This window comes from Mustela nigripes, chromosome 5 (assembly GCF_022355385.1).
Source record: "Mustela nigripes isolate SB6536 chromosome 5, MUSNIG.SB6536, whole genome shotgun sequence".
Classification (NCBI taxonomy): domain Eukaryota; kingdom Metazoa; phylum Chordata; class Mammalia; order Carnivora; family Mustelidae; genus Mustela; species Mustela nigripes.
Genome location: NC_081561.1, coordinates 68,784,567 through 68,809,563, shown reverse-complemented (window position 1 = coordinate 68,809,563; position 24,997 = coordinate 68,784,567). Strand labels below are relative to the sequence as shown.

The 24,997-nt window shown below is 36.5% G+C and overlaps 1 protein-coding gene across 2 annotated transcripts in view; it reads left to right on the top strand.

The window, feature by feature from the left end:
- The window catches only part of CEP85L (centrosomal protein 85 like), a 182,153-nt gene that overhangs the window by 101,441 nt on the left and 55,715 nt on the right, over positions 1 to 24,997 (top strand). For both annotated transcript variants that reach the window (XM_059400619.1, XM_059400617.1), the window contains exon 5: positions 14,003 to 14,120. In XM_059400619.1, the coding sequence (XP_059256602.1) occupies positions 14,003 to 14,120 (118 nt within the window). The remainder of the gene's footprint in view (positions 1 to 14,002; positions 14,121 to 24,997) is intronic.

Here is a 24,997-nt window from a genome sequence, read left to right as displayed (position 1 = left end):
AGGGGATCGAGCCCCACATCGGGCTCTCTGCTCAGCAGGGAGCCTGCTTCTTCCTCTCTCTCTGCCTGCCTCTCTGCCTACTTGTGATCTCTCTGTCAAATAAATAAAATAAAATACTAAAAAAAAAAAAAAAAAAAAGAAAACCATAAGGAAGCAAAAATGCATTTCATAGTATTATACTGTATTTATTGGAAAAATTTGCATGTAAGTGGATCTATGCAGTTCAAACCTATGTTGTTCTAAGAATCGTGTGTATTCTGTTTCAGTCCCATCTACTGTACTGCAATTCAGTTTTAACACTAAATACCCTAAGTTAGCGTCAGACTCCACATCTTTAAGGGCACATAGTCTCCAACAAGACTGTGTAACTTCTGATGCCAGTTTGAAGGTGGCATTTCCAGGTCAACCACACTTCTAAGCAACTAACTACAAATCTGGCTAGTTCCCAGAATTTTTATTGGAGTTTGATTGTGTAGGCATGATTGATCAGATCACTGGCCACATGATTGAACTCAGTCTCCAGCCTCCTTCTTTCCCTGATGGTTGGATTGGCTCAAAGTCACAAGGCTCTAGTTCTGTGGTTGGCTTTCTGGTGAACAGTCCCCATCCTAAAGTTTTTATCTAGGGCCCATGAGTCATCTCTTAGCATAAACGCATGTGTCTTTCAGGGGGTCATGAATAACAAACACTCCCAAGGATTTAGAGTCTTCTTCCCAGGAACCAAGAACAAAGGCTGTTTCTTTCTTTCTTTCTTCCTTCCTTCCTTTCTTTCTTTCTTTCTTTCTTTTTTTTTAAAAGATTTTATTTATTTATTTGACAGGCAGAGATCACAAGTAGGCAGAGAGGCAGGCAGAGAGAGAGGAAGAAGCAGGCTCCCTGCTGAGCAGAGAGCCCGATGTGGGGCTTGATCCCAGGACCCTGGGATCATGACCTGAGCCGAAGGCAGCAGCTTTAACCCACTGAGCCACCCAGGCGCCCCAAGGCTGTTTCTTTCTTATTCTTTATTATTGATTCTTCATTATTTGCAGAATCTTAAGATTTGTAGATAAATGCATAAGAATCCTTTTAATATACCTTGGGAGTATTTTGAGGCTAAGGCACTTAACTTTGTTTGGCAGGCCCACCTTTGAAGAAATTGAAAATTCTGACTAGTCCAAGAAAAATTAATACGATCGTCCACTTTTCATCAAATTAAAAAATAAAAAGTATATTTAGAAGTACATTTCAAAAGTAAAGCCCAAGGCCATATTTTGTATTGTCCCAAAATGGGTGAAAGCTGATTCTAGAAGCTAAGGGTGAGGAGGTAGTTTCTTCAGAAGTGTGTTTTATCCCTTGTTTATAGACTAGAAGTAGTTAAAAAATGTGAATTAATGGAATAGGGGAAAAATTTCCACATGGTTGTAAGTTTTTCCTTTTATATGCCCTCTTTTGAAATAGTTTAGGAAAAAAGAAATACATGGAAAATTAAAAAGAATAAAATCTCATTGGTCTTTCTTTTCTCACCCTAGACCTTTAGCCACCTGTGACTTTATTTCAGACCCCTCTCTCTTTTTATTTGGTAATGCTTGAGGGATGTCTCTTTGATAACAGTTTCTGATAAATTAATTAAGATGGCTATTGAGCATAATTCATTTGGTGGTAGTATCCAGAAAGGCTTTAAAAGCCATTAATGATATTAAAACTGACAATGGCAACTTTTTTCATAAACCAAATTTAATTAGAAAAGGAAAGGAACCTTCTCAAAAGGAACGTCCTCTAAACCTATCTCAAAAGATACATGCTATTGCTTTTTTGTATTTTCTCAACTAGAGACTGAATTTGTACATGTTCTTATTTGTTCACTGGGATCAGGGACAGGATCACTGCAGTTCTAGCTAGGTCCAGTATTTCCATTAGTAATACGAGTTTTGTAGCGGCTCCTTGATTTTTCACTTTCGATTTAATTTTTTAAACCTGTTTTCTGATTTACAAATGTGATGTGTGTAGGGTATTCTACTTGATTCCTTTCTTGTTATGTTGTAGTGACAGTCCCCATTCTGGTCAGGACCTCACCATCTGTTATAGTCAATTCTAGGCAAAAGGAATGGCTGGGACTTGGTGGGTACCCAGAAGCTTCTCCAGCTCTCATCTTTCTTTTATTTTCCCTTCCCTTCACAATGACCTATATATATGACATATATATGTCATACGTATGTATATGACATTTTTCTTTATCCATTTATCGGTACATGGACATTTAGGTTGTTTTCATCTTTTTTTTCTACTGTGAATGTCATCTTTGTTTGTAAAAGATATTTTTGGCTGATATGTACTTCCAGACTGGCAATTATTTTCTTTCAGCACTCTGAAGATATTATTCCATTGTCTCTGGTTTCTCTTAAAAAGTCATCCCCAAGTCTTACTGCTGCCAGATTAAATGCACTCTTATATCATTTTTTGGATTTAGTCATTTTTTCCATTTGTTCTCAGCAGTTTTTCTATAATGGGCCTATGTATGGTTTTCATCTTATTTGGTATTCTTGGGGATTGAAGTACTTCTTGATTCCAGTTTGATGTTTTTCATCAGTTTTGGAAAATTCTTGGTCTTTATCTCTTTTAATATTGTATTTCTGTTTCTACTAGGACTGCAAATATGTTTGACTATATCACCATTTCTCATGTCTTTTTCTTCTTAAGTAGGGAAGAGGAAGGAAGGAAAGGAGGAAAGACAGTGATTTAATTGTTTAACTTAAGAAGGCCAGTAAAGGAATAGTTAATGTAAAAGAGAACAAAGGAAATAATAAAACTAAGGGCAGAAATTAATCAAATGGTTAAATCTCTGGTTCTGCTAATTAAGGAAAAAGAGAAAGACTCAAAATATTAGGAATAAAAAGTGATATAATTATAAAAATTCTGGAATTATAGAAAGCAGTTTTAAATCATTGGTATAAACGTGTATCAGTAAATCTGAACACAAAAAAGAAAATGAATAATTTTAAAGGAATAACAAAATTGACTTAAAAAGAAATGGAAAACTTGCATAAATGTTCAAGAAATATAATAAGATGATGTTAACTAGATTTACTGAGGAGATCATTTCACAATATATACACATCAGTATGTTATATACAATCATTGTTATACACCTGAACCTAATACAATGTTATATGTCAATTATACTTCACTTAAGAAAAATAATCAGCAATTATAAGTCTTCTAGATCTAAATTGATTTTAGGAGTAAGCTTTGAAGAACTGTATCATTATATTTATTTATTTATATTTTAAGAATTTATTTATTTATTTGACAGACAGTCACAAGTAGGCAGAGGGAGAGGGGGGAAGCAGGCTCCCTGCTGAGCCGAGGGCCTGATGCGGGGCTCGATCCCAGGACCTCATCTGAGATCATGACCCGAGCTGAAGGCAGAGGCTTTTTAACCCACTGAGCCACCCAGGCACCCCTGTATCATTATATTTAAAGTTTTGTTTTTTGTTTTTGTAGCTAGCATGTAGTTGAATCTTTATTTTTATCCATTCTGACAGTGTCTGCTCTTTAATTGGGCTATTTAGACCATTTACATTTTGTGATTATTGATATGTTTGATTTTAAATCTCCTGTCCTGCTGTTTGTTTTCTAATTGTCCCATCTATATTGTTCCCCTTTTTTCCTCTTGAATTGGTTGAGTATTTTTAAAATTCCCTTTATGTCCTTTGTTGGCTTTATTAGTTATAACTCTTTATTGGGTTATAATAGTGGTTGCTGTAGAGTTTATAATATACATCTTTTTTTAAAAAGATTTTATTTATTTATTTATTTATTTGTTAGTGAGAGAGAGAGCATGAATAAACACAAGCAGGGGGAGTGGCAGGCAGAGGAGAAGCAGGCTCCCCACAGAGCAAGTGGCCCGATGTTAGATTCGATCCCAGGATCCTGGGATCATGACCAGAGCATACACTTAACCAACTGTATAATATACATCTTTAAAGTGCAGTAGTCTACCCTAAGCAGTACTATATTACTATACTGCTACATGTGCAATGTAAGAATCTTATGAAAATATACTTCTAGTTTTCCTCTCCCAGTCTGTGAGCTATTTTGTCATACATTTTACTTCTACACTCTATAAACCCCAGTACTTTGTGGCTTTGTTGGTTTGTTTGCTTTACACAGTCCATTATCTTTTAAAGAGATTTAAATAATAAGAATGGTAATGTATTTGCTCATGTAGTTATCATTTTGGGTGCTCTTCTTCCTTTTGTGTAGGTCCACTTTTTCATTTGGTATTTTCCTTTTACCTGGAGGTGTTCCTTTATCATTTCTTGTAGTTGAAGTCTGCTGTGATAGATTTTCAGCTTTTAAGTTTTCAAAAAAACCTGTTTTTACCTCTGTCTTTGATACTTTCATTAGATGAATGATTCTAGGTTGATAGTTGTTATTTTGCTCCAAGTTTATCTTGGGTAAAAAAATTCTCTAGATTGATAGCTTTTAAATTTTAATACTTTATTTTTTTTTTAATTTTTTATTTTTTATAAACATATATTTTTATCCCCAGGGGTACAGGTCTGTGAATCACCAGGTTTACACACTTCACAGCACTCACCAAATCACATACCCTCCCCAATGTCCATAATCCCACCCCCTTCTCCCAAACCCCCTCCCCCCGGCAACCCTCAGTTTGTTTTGTGAGATTAAGAGTCACTTATGGTTTGTCTCCCTCCCAATCCCATCTTGTTTCATTTATTCTTCTCCTACCCACTTAAGCCTCCATGTTGCATCACCACTTCCTCATATCAGGGAGATCATATGATAGTTGTCTTTCTCCGCTTGACTTATTTCGCTAAGCATGATACGCTCTAGTTCCATCCATGTTGTTGCAAATGGCAAGATTTCATTTCTTTTGATGGCTGCATAGTATTCCATTGTGTATATATACCACATCTTCTTGATCCATTCATCTGTTGATGGACATCTAGGTTCTTTCCATAGTTTGGCTATTGTGGACATTGCTGCTATAAACATTCGGGTGCACGTGTCCCTTTGGATCACTACATTTGTATCTTTAGGGTAAATACCCAATAGTGCAATTGCTGGGTCATAGGGCAGTTCTATTTTCAACATTTTGAGGAACCTCCATGCTGTTTTCCAGAGTGGCTGCACCAGCTTGCATTCCCACCAACAGTGTAGGAGGGTTCCCCTTTCTCCGCATCCTCGCCAGCATCTGTCATTTCCTGACTTGTTGATTTTAGCCATTCTGACTGGTGTGAGGTGATATCTCATTGTGGTTTTGATTTGTATTTCCCTGATACCGAGTGATATGGAGCACTTTTTCATGTGTCTGTTGGCCATCTGGATGTCTTCTTTGCAGAAATGTCTGTTCATGTCCTCTGCCCATTTCTTGACTGGATTATTTGTTCTTTGGGTGTTGAGTTTGCTAAGTTCTTTATAAATTCTGGACACTAGTCCTTTATATGATATGTCGTTTGCAAATATCTTCTCCCATTCTGTCAGTTGTCTTTTGATTTTGTTAACTGTTTCCTTTGCTGTGCAAAAGCTTTTGATCTTGATGAAATCCCAGTAGTTCATTTTTTCCCTTGCTTCCCTTGCCTTTTGCGTTGTTCCTAGGAAGATGTTGCTGCGGCAGAGGTCGAAGAGGTTGCTGCCCGTGTTCTCCTCAAGATTTGATGGATTCCTTTCGTACATTGAGGTCCTTCATCCATTTTGAGTCTATTTTTGTGTGTGGTGTAAGGAAATGGTCCAATTTCATTTTTCTGCATGTGGCTGTCCAACTTTCCCAGCACCATTTATTGAAAAGGCTGTCTTTTTTCCATTGGACATTCTTTCCTGTTTTGTCGAAGATTAGTTGACCATAGATTTGAGGGTCTATTTCTGGGCTCTCTATTCTGTTCCATTGATCTATGTGTCTGTTTTTGTGCCAGTACCATGCTGTCTTGATGATGACAGCTTTGTAATAGAGCTTGAAGTCCGGAATTGTGATGCCACCAACGTTGGCTTTCTTTTTCAATATCCCTTTGGCTATTCGAGGTCTTTTCTGGTTCCATATAAATTTTAGAATTATTTGTTCCATTTCTTTGAAAAAGATGGATGGTACTTTGATAGGAATTGCATTAAATGTGTAGATTGCTTTAGGTAGCATAGACATTTTCACAATATTTATTCTTCCAATCCAGGAGCATGGAACATTTTTCCATTTCTTTGTGTCTTCCTCAATTTCTTTTATGAGTACTTTATAGTTTTCTGAGTATAGATTCTGTGTCTCTTTGGTTAGGTTTATTCCTAGGTATCTTATGGTTTTGGATGCAATTGTAAATGGGATTGACTCCTTAATATCTCTTTCTTCTGTCTTGCTGTTGGTGTAGAGAAATGCAACTGATTTCTGTGCATTGATTTTATATCCTGACACTTTACTGAATTCCTGTATAAGTTCTAGCAGTTTTGGAGTGGAGTCTTTTGGGTTTTCCACATATAGTATCATATCATCTGTGAAGAGTGATAATTTGACTTCTTCTTTGCCGATTTGGATGCCTTTAATTTCCTTTTGTTGTCTGATTGCTGAGGCTAGGACCTCTAGTACGATGTTGAATAGCAGTGGTGATAATGGACATCCCTGCCGTGTTCCTGACCTTAGCGGAAAAGCTTTCAGTTTTTCTCCATTGAGAATGATATTTGTGGTGGGTTTTTCATAGATGGCTTTGATGATATTGAGGTATGTGCCCTCTATCCCTACACTTTGAAGAGTTTTGATCAGGAAGGGATGTTGTACTTTGTCCAATGCTTTTTCAGCATCTATTGAGAGTATCATATGGTTCTTGTTCTTTCTTTTATTGATGTGTTGTATCACATTGACTGATTTGCGGATGTTGAACCAACCTTGCAGCCCTAGAATAAATCCCACTTGGTCGTGGTGAATAATCTTTTTAATGTACCGTTGAATCCTATTGGCTAGTATTTTGTTGAGTATTTTCGCATCTGTGTTCATCAAGGATATCGGTCTATAGCTCTCTTTTTTGGTGGGATCCTTGTCTGGTTTTGGGATCAAGGTGATGCTGGCCTCATAAAATGAGTTTGGAAGTTTTCCTTCCATTTCTATTTTTTGGAACAGTTTCAGGAGAATAGGAATTAGTTCTTCTTTAAATGTTTGGTAGAATTCCCCCGGGAAGCCGTCTGGCCCTGGGCTTTTGTTTGTTTGGAGATTTTTAATGACTGTTTCAATCTCCTTACTGGTTATGGGTCTGTTCAGGCTTTCTATTTCTTCCTGGTTCAGTTGTGGTAGTTTATATGTTTCTAGGAATGCATCCATTTCTTCCAGATTGTCAAATTTATTGCCGTAGAGTTGCTCATAGTATGTTCTTATAATAGTTTGTATTTCTTTGGTGTTAGTTGTGATCTCTCCTCTTTCATTCATGATTTTATTTATTTGGGTCCTTTCTCTTTTCTTTTTGATAAGTCGGGCCAGGGGTTTATCAATTTTATTAATTCTTTCAAAGAACCAGCTCCTAGTTTCGTTGATTTGTTCTATTGTTTTTTTGGTTTCTATTTCATTGATTTCTGCTCTGATCTTTATGATTTCTCTTCTCCTGCTGGGCTTAGGGTTTCTTTCTTGTTCTTTCTCCAGCTCCTTTAGGTGTAGGGTTAGGTTGTGTACCTGAGACCTTTCTTGTTTCTTGAGAAAGGCTTGTACCGCTATATATTTTCCTCTCAGGACTGCCTTTGTTGTGTCCCACAGATTTTGAACCGTTGTATTTTCATTATCATTTGTTTCCATGATTTTTTTCAATTCTTCTTTAATTTCCCGGTTGACCCATTCATTCTTTAGAAGGATACTGTTTAGTCTCCATGTATTTGGGTTCTTTCCAAACTTCCTTTTGTGGTTGAGTTCTAGCTTTAGAGCATTGTGGTCTGAAAATATGCAGGGAATGATCCCAATCTTTTGATACCGGTTGAGTCCTGATTTAGGACCGAGGATGTGATCTATTCTGGAGAATGTTCCATGTGCACTAGAGAAGAATGTGTATTCTGTTGCTTTGGGATGAAATATTCTGAATATATCTGTGATGTCCATCTGGTCCAGTGTGTCATTTAAGGCCTTTATTTCCTTGCTGATCTTTTGCTTGGATGACCTGTCCATTTCAGTGAGGGGAGTGTTAAGGTCCCCTACTATTATTGTATTATTGTTGATGTGTTTCTTTGATTTTGTTATTAATTGGTTTATATAGTTGGCTGCTCCCACATTGGGGGCATAGATATTTAAAATTGTTAAATCTTCTTGTTGGACAGACCCTTTGAGTATGATATAGTGTCCTTCCTCATCTCTTATTATAGTCTTTGGCTTAAAATCTAATTGATCTGATATAAGGATTGCCACTCCTGCTTTCTTCTGATGTCCATTAGCATGGTAAATTCTTTTCCACCCCCTCACTTTAAATCTGGAGGTGTCTTCGGGCTTAAAATGTGTTTCTTGGAGGCAACATATAGATGGGTTTTGTTTTTTTATCCATTCTGATACCCTGTGTCTTTTGACAGGGGCATTTAGCCCATTCACATTCAGGGTAACTATTGAGAGATATGAATTTAGTGCCATTGTATTGCCTGTAAGGTGACTGTTACTGTATATGGTCTCTGTTCCTTTCTGATCTACCACTTGTAGGCTCTCTCTTTGCTTAGAGGACCCCTTTCAATATTTCCTGTAGAGCTGGTTTGGTATTTGCAAATTCTTTCAGTTGTTGTTTGTCCTGGAAGCTTTTAATCTCTCCTTCTATTTTCAATGATAGCCTAGCTGGATATAGTATTCTTGGCTGCATGTTTTTCTCGTTTAGTGCTCTGAAAATATCATGCCAGCTCTTTCTGGCCTGCCAGGTCTCTGTGGATAAGTCAGCTGCCAATCTAATATTTTTACCATTGTATGTTACAGACTTCTTTTCCCGGGCTGCTTTCAGGATTTTCTCTTTGTCATTGAGACTTGTAAATTTTACTATTAGGTGACGGGGTGTGGGCCTATTCTTAATGATTTTGAGGGGCATTCTCTGAACCTCCTGAATTTTGATGCTCGTTCCCTTTGCCATATTGGGGAAATTCTCCCCAATAATTCTCTCCAGTATACCTTCTGCTCCCCTCTCACTTTCTTCTTCTTCTGGAATCCCAATTATTCTAATGTTGTTTCGTCTTATGGTGTCACTTATCTCTCGAATTCTCCCCTCGTGGTCCAGTAGCTGTTTGTCCCTCTTTTGCTCAGCTTCTTTATTCTCTGTCATTTGGTCTTCTATATCACTAATTCTTTCTTCTGCCTCATTTATCCTAGCAGTTAGAGCCTCCATTTTTGATTGCACCTCATTAATAGCTTTTTTGATTTCACCTTGGTTAGATTTTAGTTCTTTTATTTCTCCAGAAAGGGCTTTTATATCTCTCGAGAGGGTTTCTCTAATATCTTCCATGCCTTTTTCGAGCCCGGCTAGAACCTTGAGAATTGTCATTCTGAACTCTAGATCTGATATATTACCGATGTCTGTATTGATTAGGTCCCTAGCCTTCGGTACTGCCTCTTGTTCTTTTTTTTGTGTTGAATTTTTACGTCTTGTCATTTTGTCCAGATAAGAGTAAATGAAGGGGCAAGTAAAATACTAAAAGGGTGGCAACAACCCCAGGAAAATATGCTTTAACCAAATTAGAAGAGATCCAAAATCGTGAGTGGGGAGAAAGGGGATAAAAAGAGGTTCAAAAAGGAAGAAAGAAAAAAGAAAAAAAAAATAAAAGAAAAGAAAAGAAAAGAATTTTTTTAAAAAAAGAAAACACCTAAGAAAAATGTAAAAATATATATATATATTAGATAAACTAGTAAAAAATCGTTAAAAAAGAAAAAGGTAACAGTTAAAAAAAATTGTACCCGAAGGCGAGAAAAAAAAAAATGAAAAAGAAAAAATTAAATTAACTGCAAGACTAAAAAAAATCACAGGAAAAAAGCCATGAGTTCCGTGCTTGGCTTTCTCCTCCTCTGGAATTCTGCTGCTCTCCTTGGTATTGAAACCGCACTCCTTGGTAGGTGAACTTGGTCTCGGCTGGATTTCTTGTTGATCTTCTGGGGGAGGGGCCTGTTGTAGTGATTCTCAAGTGTCTTTGCCCCAGGCGGAATTACACCGCCCTTACCCGGGGCCGGGGTGAGTAATCCGCTCGGGTTTGCTTTCAGGAGCTTTTGTTCCCTGAGCGCTTTCCGTAGAGTTCCAGAGGACGGGAATACAAATGGCGGCCTCCTGGTCTCCGGCCCGGAGGAGCCGAGAGCCCAGGGCCCCACTCCTCAGTGCGCCCTCAGAGAACAGCGCCCAGTTACTCCCATCTGCCTGACCTCTGGCCGCGCTCCGAGCTCACCGAGCCTGCGACCGGTTCAAGGTAACACGGAGCTGTGAGCTTACTGTCGGCTCTGTCTCTGTAGCCGGCTTTCCCGTTCCAATACCCGCAAGCTCTGCGACACTCAGACACCCCCGATCCTTCTGTGACCCTGCGGGACCTGAGGCCACGCTGACCCCGCGTGGGCTTCGCCCCGGTTTAGCCTCTGGAGTGATGTCCCTCAGCAGAACAGACTTTTAAAAGTCCTGATTTTGTGCGCGGTTGCTCCGCCGCTTGCCGGGAGCCGGCCCCTCCCCCCGGGGTCTATCTTCCCGTCGCTTTGGATTCACTTCTCCGCCGGTCCTACCTTTCAGAAAGTGGTTGTTTTTCTGTTTCCAGAATTGCTGTTCTTCTTCTCTTCGATCTGCCGATGGATTTTCAGGTGTTTGCAATCTTTAGATAAGCTATCTAGCTGATCTCCGGCTAGCTGAAGCAGTCTCAGCTTGCTATTTCTCCGCCATCTTGACTCCTCCCCCCTAAATTTTAATACTTTAATATAATACTTTAAAGTACTTTACTGTCTTCTTCTTTGCATTGTTTCAGATGAGACATCTGCTATTTTGTTTAGCTTTGTCTCTCTGAATGAATTTATCCTTTGTTCTCTGAGTACTTTTAGGATTTTCTCTTTATCACTAATGTTAAGCTATTTGATTAAGATGATCCTTGGTTTAGTTTTCTTCATGTTACTTGTGCTTGGGGTTTTCTCATCTTCTTAGATCTAGGGGTATATAGTTCTCATTAAGTTTGGAAACATTGGCCAGTTTTCTACAAAATATTTTTCTTGTCCCTCCCCCCCACTTTAGGGATTCTAATTACAGTATGTTCAGTCTCTTAAATCCCACAGCTCACTGATGCACTTGAGTTTTTTTCTATTTGTCTTTTTTTTCTCTATTTCCTTTTGGATAGTTTTTATTGCTGTCTTAGAATTCACTAACCTTCCCCTGCAAATTGATATCTGCTTTTAGTCCCATTCAAGATAATACTTTTGTTTTCTTTTTTTTTTTTTTCAAAGATTTTATTTATTTGACAGAGAGAGATCACAAATAGAGAGGCAGGCAGAGAAAGAGGGGGAAGCAGGCTCCCTGCTGAGCAGAGAGCCCAATGCGGGGCTCAATCCCAGGACCCTGGGATCATGACCCAAGCCAGAGGCAAAGACTTTAACCCACTGATCCACTCAGGCACTCCTATTTATGTTTTCTATGTTTTTATTTAACATAATTGATCTAGATTTTTGAACATATAAAAACAGTTCTAATAACCAATTTAGACTCTTTGTCTATTAATTATCATCTATGTCAGTTCTGGTTCACTTTCAGTTGACTAGTTTTTCTTTTTAGGTTATATTTTCCTGCTTCTTTGCATGCCTGGTAATTTTTGATGAAGTACCAGACATTATGAATTTTAGCTTTTTTTTGGATGTCACATATTTTTGTATTCCTGAACTTTGTTCTGCAGTCACAATTGACCTTTGTTGAAAATTGCTGCTAAATGATGCCCTGTGAATTAGGAAGTTTTCCACATGGCATTTGAAAACAGGTGCAGTTCTAGGCCCCAAGTAAGCAAGCCTCAGGTGCTGTTCCTTCTAATCTTTTTGGTTGACCACCATTCCCGCACATGTGCACTTTAAGTAGTTTTCCTCATGTGTTTATTCATTATCACTCCACTGAATAGTCAGGATGACTGCACTGTGAACTCTAGTTGTCTTCATTTTTCCAGTACCCGAGCTTTGTCCTTTCAGCTCAGAGAGGGCTCTTTACCTGTGTTGAGTGGGACCTGAAGCAGGAGGCTCTGGCAGTCATAGAGCTCATTTGTTGCCCATCTCCCAGAAGTCTCTGTTCCTAAAGAACCAATGTCCAGTGTTTTGAGAGTCGTTGCTTCCTGTATTTCGTTCTGTTTTGTAGTTGTGTCAGGCAGAAGGGCACAACTGGTTTCTGTTACTCTGTATTGGCCAGAAGAGGACACTTAGTTTTCTTTGTAAAGCTTTAAATTCTTTGAAAAGTGTCATGATTAATCTCTCATAATTTATCTATTAACTATTTGAGGTTTTCTATGTGAATTTTCTTAAAGGATAGTGTGGTTCTGAGTAGAATAAGCTTTTTGATACAGTCTGAAACATACAACCTAACTTGCTCCAAAAGTTACTTTGTAAGTAATTTTAGCAGATCCCAAGCTATTTGTTTACCCATGTACCTTTTCTTAAAGGCTCTTTCTTCCTCATAATCTTATTATGAGACTAGTTATTAAAGATGAGCTCTTAACCTGGTGCCTGGTACCTAACAGTTTTCAAATAATAGTTGACCCTGAGCAACCCAGGTTTGAACTGCATGGGTCCACTTACAAATGGACTTTTTCCAAAAATGCAGTACTGTAAGTGTATTTTCTGTTCCTTATGATTTTCTTAATAATATTTTCTCTAGCTTTATTGTAAGAATACAGTATTTAATAAAGTATACAAAAGTTGTGTTAGTCAACTGTTCACATTACTGGTAAGGCTTCCAATCAACAGGTTATTAGTAGTTAAATTTGGGGAGTCAATTATTATATGCAGATTTTCAACTGTGTGGCAGTGCAGGGAGTCAGGGGTCAGTGCCTGTAAACCCCACACTGTTGAAATGTCAGCTGTATAAAGGATGTATAAACACAGAAGTTAAGTAACTTGATTTAAAGTAAGCAATAAGCTGTTGAAGAAAGATTTGAACTGTATGGTGTCTGTTTCTAACACAAAGTTATGTTAAAGTGAAATGTCTGTCATATGATCTCCCTGATAAGAGGAAGTAGAGATGCAACATGGGGGGATTGGGGGTTAGGAAAAGAATAAATGAAACAAGATGGGATCGGGAGGGAGACAAACCATCAGAGACTCTTAATCTCACAAAACAAACTGAGGGTTGCTGCGGGGGGAGAGGGAGGGAGAGGGTGGTGGGGTTATGGACATTGGGGAGGGTATTATATTGCTATGGTGAGTGCTGTGAAGTGTGTAAACCTGGCAATTCACAGACCTGTACCCCTGGGGCTAAAAATACATTATATGTTTATTTTAAAAATTTAAAAATATTAAAAAAAAAGTGAAATGTCTAAGCTGTCCAAATCTAAATCTGTCACCAAGTGAATTCTCTGTCATTGGTGATGCCTATGTGAAGCCTGTGTAACCTAGGATGTTGTTGAGAAGATACAGGCACAGAATAGCAGTTGGGCAAGATGATGTTCATGAAAATATCTTTCATTTCTGACAGTGAGATTCTGAGTAATGTCAGTGTTAAACAGAATTTATATGAATGAAAATAATGGATTTTAAGGTAAAGGAATTCCAAACTGAGGACATAACATTTATTATATTAGGTAAAAAGAAGAAAGCAAGCAAATGTGACTTTGTTATTATGTAAGAAGATTATTCTACTAAGATTATATTTTATATAATGCCAGAAGTATTCTACATTATAAATAAACTTCTTCTATGCTCCACATAATTCATGGTACTGTGGTTTTGAAAAATTCCCTATTATGAATTTTAAGGTTGATAATACTTTTAATTCTTACATCAAACTATTAGAAAACTTAAAATTCTGCTTTTAATGCTCTCTTAAAAAAGCATATTCTTTATAATGTCACCTCAATTTATGTTTTGCAGGCAGAAACAACAAATTACGCACCTACATGAGAGGATAAGGGATAATGAATTACGGGCACATCATGCCATGTTGGGACATTATGTAAACTGCGAAGATTCTTATGTGGCTGGTTTGCAGGTATGATAGAGAATTTTGTAGTTGTTGTTTTATTAGTAAAGCATGTGTTGATTATATAATTAGCTTTTACAAGGATCCTTTTTAATTAATCCATTCACATGGTTCATATTTATATACATAATAAAAGATGTCCAAGAACTGTTTTCCAAATGTCCAGTTTATATTCCCTCCCCACACATGTAAGGAATTACTATTACCAGTTTCTAATGTATCTTTCCAGAATTAAGGTATGTTATTAGCAGATATAAATGTATTTTTTCCCTATCCTCACAAAAAGAATCAAGATATATACATTATTCAGTGCCTTGCTTTTTCCCTTTACATTACATAAAATTATTTAAAATACAGTGATTAAAAAAGCAAAAACAGACTCATAGGTACAGAGAACAAACTGCTGGTTGCCCAGGGGAATGGGAAGAATGGGTGAAGAGGAGTGGAAGTACAGGCTTCCTGTTAATAAGTGAATAAGTCATGGGAGATAAAAGTTACAGGATAGGGAATCTAGTCAGTGGTATTGTAATAGTGTTGTATGATGACCGATGGCAACTACACATGTGAGCACAGTGTAACATGCAGACTTGTTGAGTCACGGTTTTGTACACCTGAAACTAATGTAGTGTGAGTCAACTATAATTCAGTTAAACAAATACAGTGATTATTTTTATATCTTTATAAAGATAACATCCCTTTCTTTTCTTTTATAGCTGATTGATTTCCTGTTGTGTGGAGATAGCATAATTTATTCATCTTATCCCTACTAGTCAGAATTTAGGTTGTTTCTGATTTGGGGCTACTGTAAATAATGTGAAGAATAACCTTTTGTAAATACTGTTTTGCTTATATCGCAAGTACTTTTGTAAGTTAAATTCTCAAGTGAAATTTATAGGTGTTGTATGAGTTGGTCATTTTTATTGTTATTATCAAATTGCTACTGTGTTACCAAACTGTGAGATGTTTACCCTTCTCTTACGTCAGGTAGGGTAGGGAGTTCTCACCATAGTTTTTAAAAAATTTAAAATCGTGTAAGATACATATAAAATCTACCATCTTAACCATTTTTCCCCATCTTAACCATTTTTAAATATATAGTTCAGGGGTGTCAGATACATTTACAATGCTGTGCAGCCATCAGCACCATCCATTTCCATACCTCTTTATGTCTTATCAAACTAAAACTTTGTACCCATTAAACACTAACTCCCCACTCACCTCCCCACCCCCTGGCAATACTGTTCTACTTTCATTCTCCATGATTTTGATTACTCTAAAATCTCATGTTAAATAAATCATACAGTATTTGTCTTTTTGTGACTGGCTTTTTTCACTTAATGTAGTTTCTTCAAGGTTCATCCGTGCCATAGTGTGTGAGAATTTTCTTCCTTTTTAAGGCTGAATAATATTCCATTATAGCCATGTTTTGTTTTATTCATTCCTCTCTTGATAGGCACTTTGTTCGCATCCACATTTTTTAAAGATTTTTTTATTTATTTGAGAGAGACCATGAGCATAAGCAGGGGAAAGGGCAAAGAGGGAAAGGAAAGAGCAGACTCCCTTCTGACTGGAGAGCCCAGTGCAGGGACCGATCCCAGGACTCCAAGATCATGACCTGAACCAAGGCAGATGCCTGATTGACTGAGCCACCCAGGTGCCCGTTTGCTTCTACATATTAGCTATAGTGAATAACGCTGTTGTGGACATTTTTAATATTTATTTGAATATAGGTATATAAATATCTCTTGCTGACCCTGCTTTCAATTTTTTGGAGTATATATCAAAAAGTGAAATTGCTAGATCATATAGTAATTCTATTTTTAATTTTTTGAGGAAGCACCTTACTGTTTTCCACAGTGGCTGTACCATTTTGGATTTCCACCAGTAGTGTACAAGGGTTCTCGTTTCCCCACATTGTCACCAATACTTGTTACTTTTTGAATTTTGATAGTAGCCATCCCAGTGGATATGAGGTGGCATTTCATTGTAGTTTTGGCTTGCATTTTCTTAATGATTAATGATATGAGCATCTTTTTATGGCTTATTGGCTATTTGTATAACTTCTTAGAGAAAATATCTTTTCAAGTTCTTTGCCCATTTTTGAATTGGTTGCTTGTTTTTTGTTGTTGAGTTTTAAAAATTCTCTACATTCTAGATAGTAACCCTTTATTAAATATATGATTTGTAAGTATTTTTTCCCATTCTATTGATTGTTTTCTCTGTTGGTAGTGTCTTTTCATGCACAACATTTTTAATGTTTCAAGTCCAGTTTGTTTACTTTTTCTTTTATTGCCTGCGCCTTTGGTGTCACATCCAAGAACTCACTGACAAATTCAATGTCTTGAAGCTTTTGCCACATGTTTCCTTCGAGGAGTTTTATAGTTTTAGGTCTTATGTTTAGGTCTTTGATCTGTTTTCAGTGAATTTTTCTATTTGTTACTAGGTAAGGGTTCAGCTTCGTTCTTCTGCATGTGGATAATCCTGTTTTCCCAGCAGCATTTGTGGAAAAGACTTCCACATTGAATAGTCTTGGAACCTTGTTAAAAATCATTTTACCAGGTATGCCAGGATTTATTTCTGGACTCTGGATTCTATTCCATTGATCTATATGTGTCTTTTGTTACTCATTACCACACTGTTTTGAAGTCCAGAAGTATGAGTTCCCCAGTTTTGTTCTCTTTCTTAGTATTGTTTAAGCTGTTGTGGTCCATTGAGATTCTGTATGAATTTTATGGTGTTTTTCTCTTTCTTAAAAAAATAGTGTTGATGTTGATAGGGATTGCAGTAGATAATTTTGACCTAATATTAACATGTTAACAATATTAAGAACATGGGATGTTTTTCCATTTATTTATGTCTTCATTTTCTTTCAGCAGTATTTTGTTATTTTTATTATACACATCTTTTATCTCCTTGGTTAATTCCTAAGTATTTTATTCTTTTTGATGCTTTTGTAAATAGGATTGTTTTCATAATTTCTTTTCCAGAGTGTTCATTGTTAGTACATAGAAATGCAACAAATTTTTGTCTGTTGATTTTGTATCCTAATACTTCATTGAATTTATTCAATAGCTCTATCAGGCTTTTTGTGGAATTTTTGCGATTTTCTACATATAGGATTGTATCATCTGAACACAGATGATTTCATGTCTTCCGTCCCAATTTAGATGTCTTGTATTTCTTTTCTTTGCCTAATTGCTCTGGCTGTAACTTCCAGTATTTTGTTAAATAGTAGTGGTGAAAATGGGTATCCTTGCCTAGTTCCTGATCTTTAGAGGAAAAGTTTCAGTCTTTCACCATTGTGTGTAATCTTTGCTGTGGGTTTTTTTCTATATAGCATTATTATTGTGAGGTAGTTTCTTTCTGTTCCTACTTTTTTGTGTTTTAATCACCAAAGGATGTTGAATTTTGTCATATACTTTTTAACGTCACTTGAGATGATTGTGGGGTTTTTTTTCCCCTTTATTCTATTAATGTGCTCTATTACATTGATCAGTTTTGATATGTTGAACCATGCTTGCATTCCAGGAATAAATCCTACTTGGTCATAGATTATAATCCTTTTAATATACTGCTGAATTCTGGGTGCCTGGGTGGCTCAGTGGGTTAAGCCGCTGCCTTCGGCTCAGGTCATGATCTCAGGGTCCTGGGATGGAGGCCCGCAGCGGTCTCTCTGCTCAGCAGGGAGCCTGCTTCCCTCTCTCTCTCTGCCTGCCTCTCTGTCTACTTGTGATCTCTCTCTGTCAAATAAATAAATAAAATATTTAAAAAAAATAAAAAATATACTGCTGAATTCAGTTTGTTAATATGTTGAGAATTTTTGCGTCAGAGATATTGGTGTGTAGTTTTCTTTTTAGTGTCTTTGGCTTTGGTATCAAAATAATGCTGTCTTCACAGAATGACTTAGGACATGTAGTTTCTCCTCTTTCAGTGTTTGGAAAAGTTTGAGAGGGATTGGTATTCTTTTTTTACATGTTTGGTAGAATTCACCAGTGAAGCCATCAGGTCCAGGGCTAGGGCTTTGTGTTTGGGGTGGAATGGAGCGGGTGGGGATGGTGGGCAGTGGAGTGGTGGAGCGGTGGGAGGAGATTTTGATTATTGATTCAATCTCTTAATAGATAGGTCTGCTCAGATTTTCTCTTTCTTCATGATTTAGTCTTGGTAGGTTTTATGTTTTTAGGAAATTGTCCTTTGTATCTGGTTTATCCAGTTTGTCGGTGTATAATTAATTGTTCACAGTACTCCTAATCCTTTTTATGTCTATAGAGTTGATAGTGTCATTGTTTTCATTTCTGATTTTAGTAATTAGGGTCTTTTCCCTTAGTAATTAGGGTAAAGGTTTATCAATTATGCTGAGATTTTTTTCAGAGAACCACATTTTAGTTTCATTAATTTTCTGTATTTTTATATTCTCTATTTCATTTATCACTGTTTGAATCTTTATTATTTCATTCCTTCTGATAGTTTTGGGTTTAATTTATTCTCTTTCCAGACTTAGGCTATAAAGTTAGGTCGCTAATTTGAGATCTTTCTTCTTTTCTTCATATGGCTTTAATATGTTTTCCTCCTGAGTGATATTGAATTTCTTTTTACATATTTAAGTCCCATTCATATTTCTTCTCTGTGAAATGTCATTTCTTATCCACACTTCGGTTTTTTCTGTTAGGTATTGGTTTTTTGCTTATTAATTTTATAAGCCCTGTACATATAAAAGAATTAGCTTTTTGTCTATAGTTGGACTTGAAAATACATTTTCTGAATTTATCATAATATTTTCTTCTATATGTGTCATTCTATTTCTTTTTCCTATATCTGTTATTTTCTACTATGAAGTTTCTCTAATTCTAATGAGTATTTATTTTATAAATAAGTCCTGTCTTCACTAATGAACCCATCTGAGAGAATAGTTACTAAATATCCACTGTCTTAAGTTGTGAGGTCACCAAGGTGAAGAATGGTTCCTACCTTCATTGACCTCAAACAAAGAGAGAGAGGCCATATAGGTAAACATGTTTACCCATTTCTTGAAAATTTATGTTCACTCTGGGTGAGGCAATGTCTAGGTGCAAGGAATAGAAGTGTGAATGAGGTTGGTTTTGCCACTGAGAGTACAGTCTAATAGGAACACAGGGTATATAAGGCCTTATAACAAAATTTATACAACTGAAAAGGTGGCTTTCTCATACTGTTTTTAAGAATTTTTCTTAAAACTTGTTTATGTGGTTTTCTATATAGACTTTCTGCTTGGCTTGTTTACTTCCAAAACATTAAAAACTATTGGCATTTTTATTGGGATCAAAAGTGAGGATTAATAACTTTATGGCAGTATATATTTCTATTTATGGAAATTGTTTTGTCTTTATTTCTGGAATTTAAAAAAGTCATTTTAAGTTGAATATTTTTCCTCCGTTAAATTTTCAAACTTGTTTTTTTTTTTTTTAATTAAAGGAAATATTGAAGACCAACTAATCTTCAGACTTACTTAAGGCAGAAGCATTTAAGAGAGATTCCAGCTTGCTTATCATACTTCAGTCACTAATACATCAGAATACCTCATTGCAATGTGGTCTCATCTTTTAGTTCTATCTTATGATAGTAAGGCTCTATGGTACTGGGATTAATAGTGTAGTTATTTAACAGTGGTATTTCTGTACTATGTAAGTAGTGTAATTTGCTTTCATAACAGTTTTATAGAATCATGCAGTTTCTCCTTGTAACTTTATTTTTCTGAATAAAGGGTTAGCTTGAATTATACAATTATTATATTATCAAAAATGTGTGTATCTTACTATCCTTTTGAAAGCTGAAGAAAATGGTTTTTGACATAGCATCAGGCCAGTAGAGGGCTCTCCAAGTCAGGCTACAAGGACATATAGAAATAGCTGGCGGGATGTGGGAAAGGGGGCTGCTGAAAATAGTAGAAGGATTTTAAATTATCTAGTTACAGTAGTTACAATATTGTTGAGAAATTAGACTTCAAAAGATAGGGGCAATTAATAAAAGGGAATACAAGGAACACTGCAAGTACTAGATGGGTGTTACAAATATATGAGATGAACTTTTTTTCAATAGATAACTGAAAAACAGCAAGGTTTTAAAAGAACAACAAATATGATAAAATACTTAGCAAATAAAAAATTTTTGGTGTGTGAATAGTGCTTTTCTTTTTTTCATTGAATAAATCTGACCTGTAATATGTAAATTTAAGGTGTATGCAGACTGGTACTTTTAACACATTTATATAATGTTTACTAACGTAGTAGTATTTATTGCATTAAATAGTTATAGTTTGTATTATTGTTTATATTCATTATACTGTGCATGAAATTTCTGTGGCATATTTACTACTCCCTACAAGTTTATGCCCTTGTATCCTATCACCCTGACCTCCATCTCTGCACCTCTCATCTCTTGGTAACCACCATTTTACACTCTGGTTTTTACAGGTTTAATTTTTTTAGATTCTACACATAAGTGATATCCTACAGTACTTCTCTTTCTCTGTCTGACTTATATTGCTTAATGTGATGTGCTTCAGGTCAATTCATGCCATTATAAATAGTAGAATATCTTCCTTTTTGTGGCCAGATAATATTCTACCGTATATATGTAACATCATATCTTTTTTATCCACTGATGGGCATATGGGTTTTTCCATATTCTAGCTATTATGAATAATGTTGTGATAGACATGGGAGGGTATGTATCTTGTCAAAATCCTGTTTGTGGAGTGCCTCGGTGGCTCAGTTCATTAAGCATCTGCCTTCTACTCAGGTCATGACCCTAGAGTCATGTCCTAGGAGCCAGTCCTGCATCAGGCTCCCTGTTCAATGGGTAGTCTGTTTCTCCCTCTGACCCTCCCTCATCTTATTCTCTCTCTCTCTCTGTCTCATTTTCTCTCTCTCTAATAAGTAAATTAAATCTTCACAAAAAGAAACCCTGTTTGCATTTCTTGTGGGAATGTACCCAGAAATGATATTGCTGGATTATATGGTAGATCTATTTTATTGGTCCATAGTAGCTGGACCAATTTACATTCCCACCAATGCTGTGTAAAAGGTTCCTTTTTCACCGCATCTTTGCCAGCATCTGTAATTTCTTGTCTTCTTGATGATAGTCATTCTAACAGGTGTGACAGGGTAGCTCATTGTAGTTTTGATTTGCATTTTCCTGATGATTAATGATATGGAGCATCTGACCATGTGTCTGTTAGCCATTTTGATGTTCTCTTTGGAAAAATATTGTTTAGTTCTTTTGCCCATATTTTTTTCTTTTGCCCATTTTTTATTAAAGTAGATTGTTTATTTTTAATTTATTAAATCAATTTCTTTATATATTTTGGATGTTAATCCTTTTCTGATATATGGTTTCCTAAAATATTTTCTTATTCTGTAGGTTGTTTATTCATTTTGTTAATTAGATCTTCTGTGCAGAGGCATTTGAGTTTGATGTACTTCTGTTTGTTGATTTTTGCTTTTGTTGTTTGTGCTTTTGATGTCATATCCAAAAAAACAAGTCATTGCTGAGACCAATATGATGAGTTTTTCCCTGTGTTTCATTCTAGGAGTTTTATGGTGTCAGATCTTTTAAGTCTTCCATCCATTTCAAGTTAATTTTTGTGAGTGGTGTCAGATAGGGACTCGATTTCATGGTTCTGTATGTGTTCCTACAGTTTACCCAGCACATTTGTTGTTCTTCTATGTGGTATTCTCTTGTCAAATACACCTTGATTGTATATGCCAGGATTTAATTCTGGGTTCTCTACTCTGTTCCATTGGTTGATGGGTCCTTTTTGTGCCAGTACCATACTGTTCTTATTATTATGGCTTTTTAGTATAGTTTGAAACCCAGAAGCACGATACCTCTGGCTTTAATTTTTTTTTCTTTGTTTCTCAGGATTGCTTTGGCTGTTGGGGTCTTTGTGATTCCACACAAATCTTAGAGTTATTTCTTCAATTTCTGTGAAGAATAATAGCAAAGGAATTTTTACCTTGGATGTATGAATAATGTTATTATTTATGCACAGCATTTTATATACACATTTTGGGGCCCGTAGTTTATTCATCCTACTTCCATAGCACATTAAACAAAAAAAATTAAAATTATCATATTCTGTATATTTGAGGTTAAATACATAGATTTTTGAAATAAAATAACATTTTTATAAACATATTCTTGAGAAATAACTATTTACCTATTAAAAACTTTGAATAGCCTTACAATCAAGATGACCTGAAAAACATCATTAAATCTCATAGGTAGAAAATGAGAACTAGATATTCATCTTAAAATTCACACTTTCTAGATTGTTTTAATAGTAGAATTGCTTGAACTGAAGAGAGATTTGTATTTATAATGCTTTATACCAAGATTTCAACCTGTAGTTAACAGGCATTCTTGGAAAACAAACAAACAAACAAATAGAATATAAGGGATTTTTTTTTTACCTTTTGTTAAAAACTAAAGGAACTGTGGGGCACCTGGGTGGCTCATGGGTTAAGCCTCTACCTTCAGCTCGGGTCATGAGCTCAGGGTCCTGGGATCGGGCCCCATGTCAGGCTCTCTGCTCAGCAGGCGGCCTGCTTCCCTCTCTCCCTCTGCCTGCCTCTGCCTGTTTGTGATCTCTCTCTATCTCTCTCTGTCAAATAAATAAATAAACCTTTAAAAACAAAACAAAACATAAAAACCAAAGGAGCTCCTCAGTGGCTTAGTCGGTTAAGCGTCTGCCTTCAGCTCAGGTCATAGTCCCAGGGTTCTGGGATTGAGTCCAATCAGGCTGCATGCTCTGGGGAGAGTCTACTTCTCCCTCTCCCTTTGCCTGCCTACACTCCCCTACTTGTTCTCTCTCTCCCTCTCTCTCTGCCAAATAAATAAATAAAATCTTAAAAAAATGAAGAAGAAAGAGATGTGACCGTTGGAAAGACCAACCAAATAATATTTATTTTAATTAAACTTCATTGATGCATCATTTCTTATTCTCTTTCCATTTTGTACTTTTTCTTTCCATTTATATAATTTTTTTCTATTTGTTTTTCCTTCAGCTGTTTTTTTCTACTACCAAGTCGTTTGGTTTTATTAAGCATTTTATAAATGAGTTCCATCTTTACAAATGAGCTTGTTCAACAAAACATAAACATCTAATGTGGTAAATGCTGGACCCACAAGAATGAAGAATAGTTTCTATTTTCATGGATCTTGAAGTCTACAGAGAGACTGTCAAAAAGCTGTGTAAACATTTCTTCAAAAATTATTTATGTTTACTGTGGATAAGGCACTGTATAGGTACTAGTAATGTAAATGTGAGTGAAGTTGTTTTCTTCAAATAGTGTACTCAAATGGGATCTAGATAAAGTGCGGTGGGAATCCCTACTAAGAACATAGAAACTAGTCTTCAGAGGCTGGCTCAGACTTCCTGCAGGAAGGATATCTGATCTGAGAACCTGATGAAGTAAAAGAATTTAGCAGGTAAAGTTCTTGAGGTATAATATACTGTGTGTGAAGAAGTCCAAAGGCAAGAGAAGAAATAATGCATTTGGAAAACTATAAATTGTTGTGTGTGGATGAAGTGCAAAATGAGAGAAGAGTAGTGGTGAGAGTGTGCTTACAGACATGACCAGGCTCGTAAAGTAAAGGGCCCATTTGTCCCCCATTTAGGTACAGTTCCAGTTAGTTAATGCCTTTTGTACTAGCACAGTGATTAATAGCACCCTCTTTTACTCTCCGAAGTATCCTAGTTTGGTTACCCCAGTGGCATAACAGATTTATGGTAGATATTCAGGCAGAAACTAGTTAGGAGGTTATCTCAGTAGTCTTAAACTTAGATGAACACACCTGAATTTTAAAACACCATTGGTCATGACAAGAGAAGGAATATTTATTAAAGCTCTCTGTGACTTAAGCATGGGCTTGATTTAAGGAGTTTAGTGAGTTAGAGAATGGGCAAAATTGCTTGGTTCATATTGTCAAAGATCAGGATAGAGATGACAACATCAGGAATAAGTTTAGAGGAGGAAAATAAGGAGGTAAGCTTATATATTGTAAATTTAGGACTCAGGTGAAGAATGAGGCTGATATACATTGTAGGTCTAAGGGAGAGATGAGAGATTTAGCACTTGTCAGTCCACCTGGGTGGTGGTTGAAGGTTGGGCATGATCATGTATTCAAGGAGTGAAGAAAATGGGACTCAGAAGTGAAGACGGGGAACTAGCCATATTTTAGAAGGCAGTAAAAAGAGCACAGCCTGCAAAGGGACATGGCAGGAGTGGGTGGTATGTGGTATTGTCACAGAAATGAAGGGAAGACACTCAGAGCCTGAAAAAGAATTTAAAGGCTTAAAGCATTTCTGGCTTCAGATTTTCCTCTTTCTGTCTGCTTCATTTCATGTACAAGTTCTACAGCCTGTCCTGCTATGAAACACTTTTCCGTAGTGCAGATTTGCCTATGCACAAATGGTAGATAGAATGTTGGTGTAGTTTTCAAGTTGCGTTGGTTCTGATGCGGTTTTTGTTTTGTTCTTTCAGACAAGGGGAGTTAGACTAGTGGGAGTTAAATTAGAATCTTTGGCAGGCTGCAGAAAAGGCCTAGGCTCACCTACTGCATTGGCAGCAGAAGCCTCTTCAAGCTGCATTTTCAGAGAACTGTAAGAGTGCTGTGCTGCCTTTAGAAATGGACTTCCTCTTTTAGTGGTTTGGGGACATGGCAGGTTATGTTGCCTCCTCCGCACCTGAATAGTAGTCCCTGTATTGCAGAGTTCTAACTATATCATCTCAACACCCATCAGACCTGCTCTAATTAAAATGACATCAGCATTTTGATAATTTCTGTGCATATGGTTGTTCAGTATTAACTATGACTGCCTGTCCAAAATGTTGAGCTCTTCTCCCCAG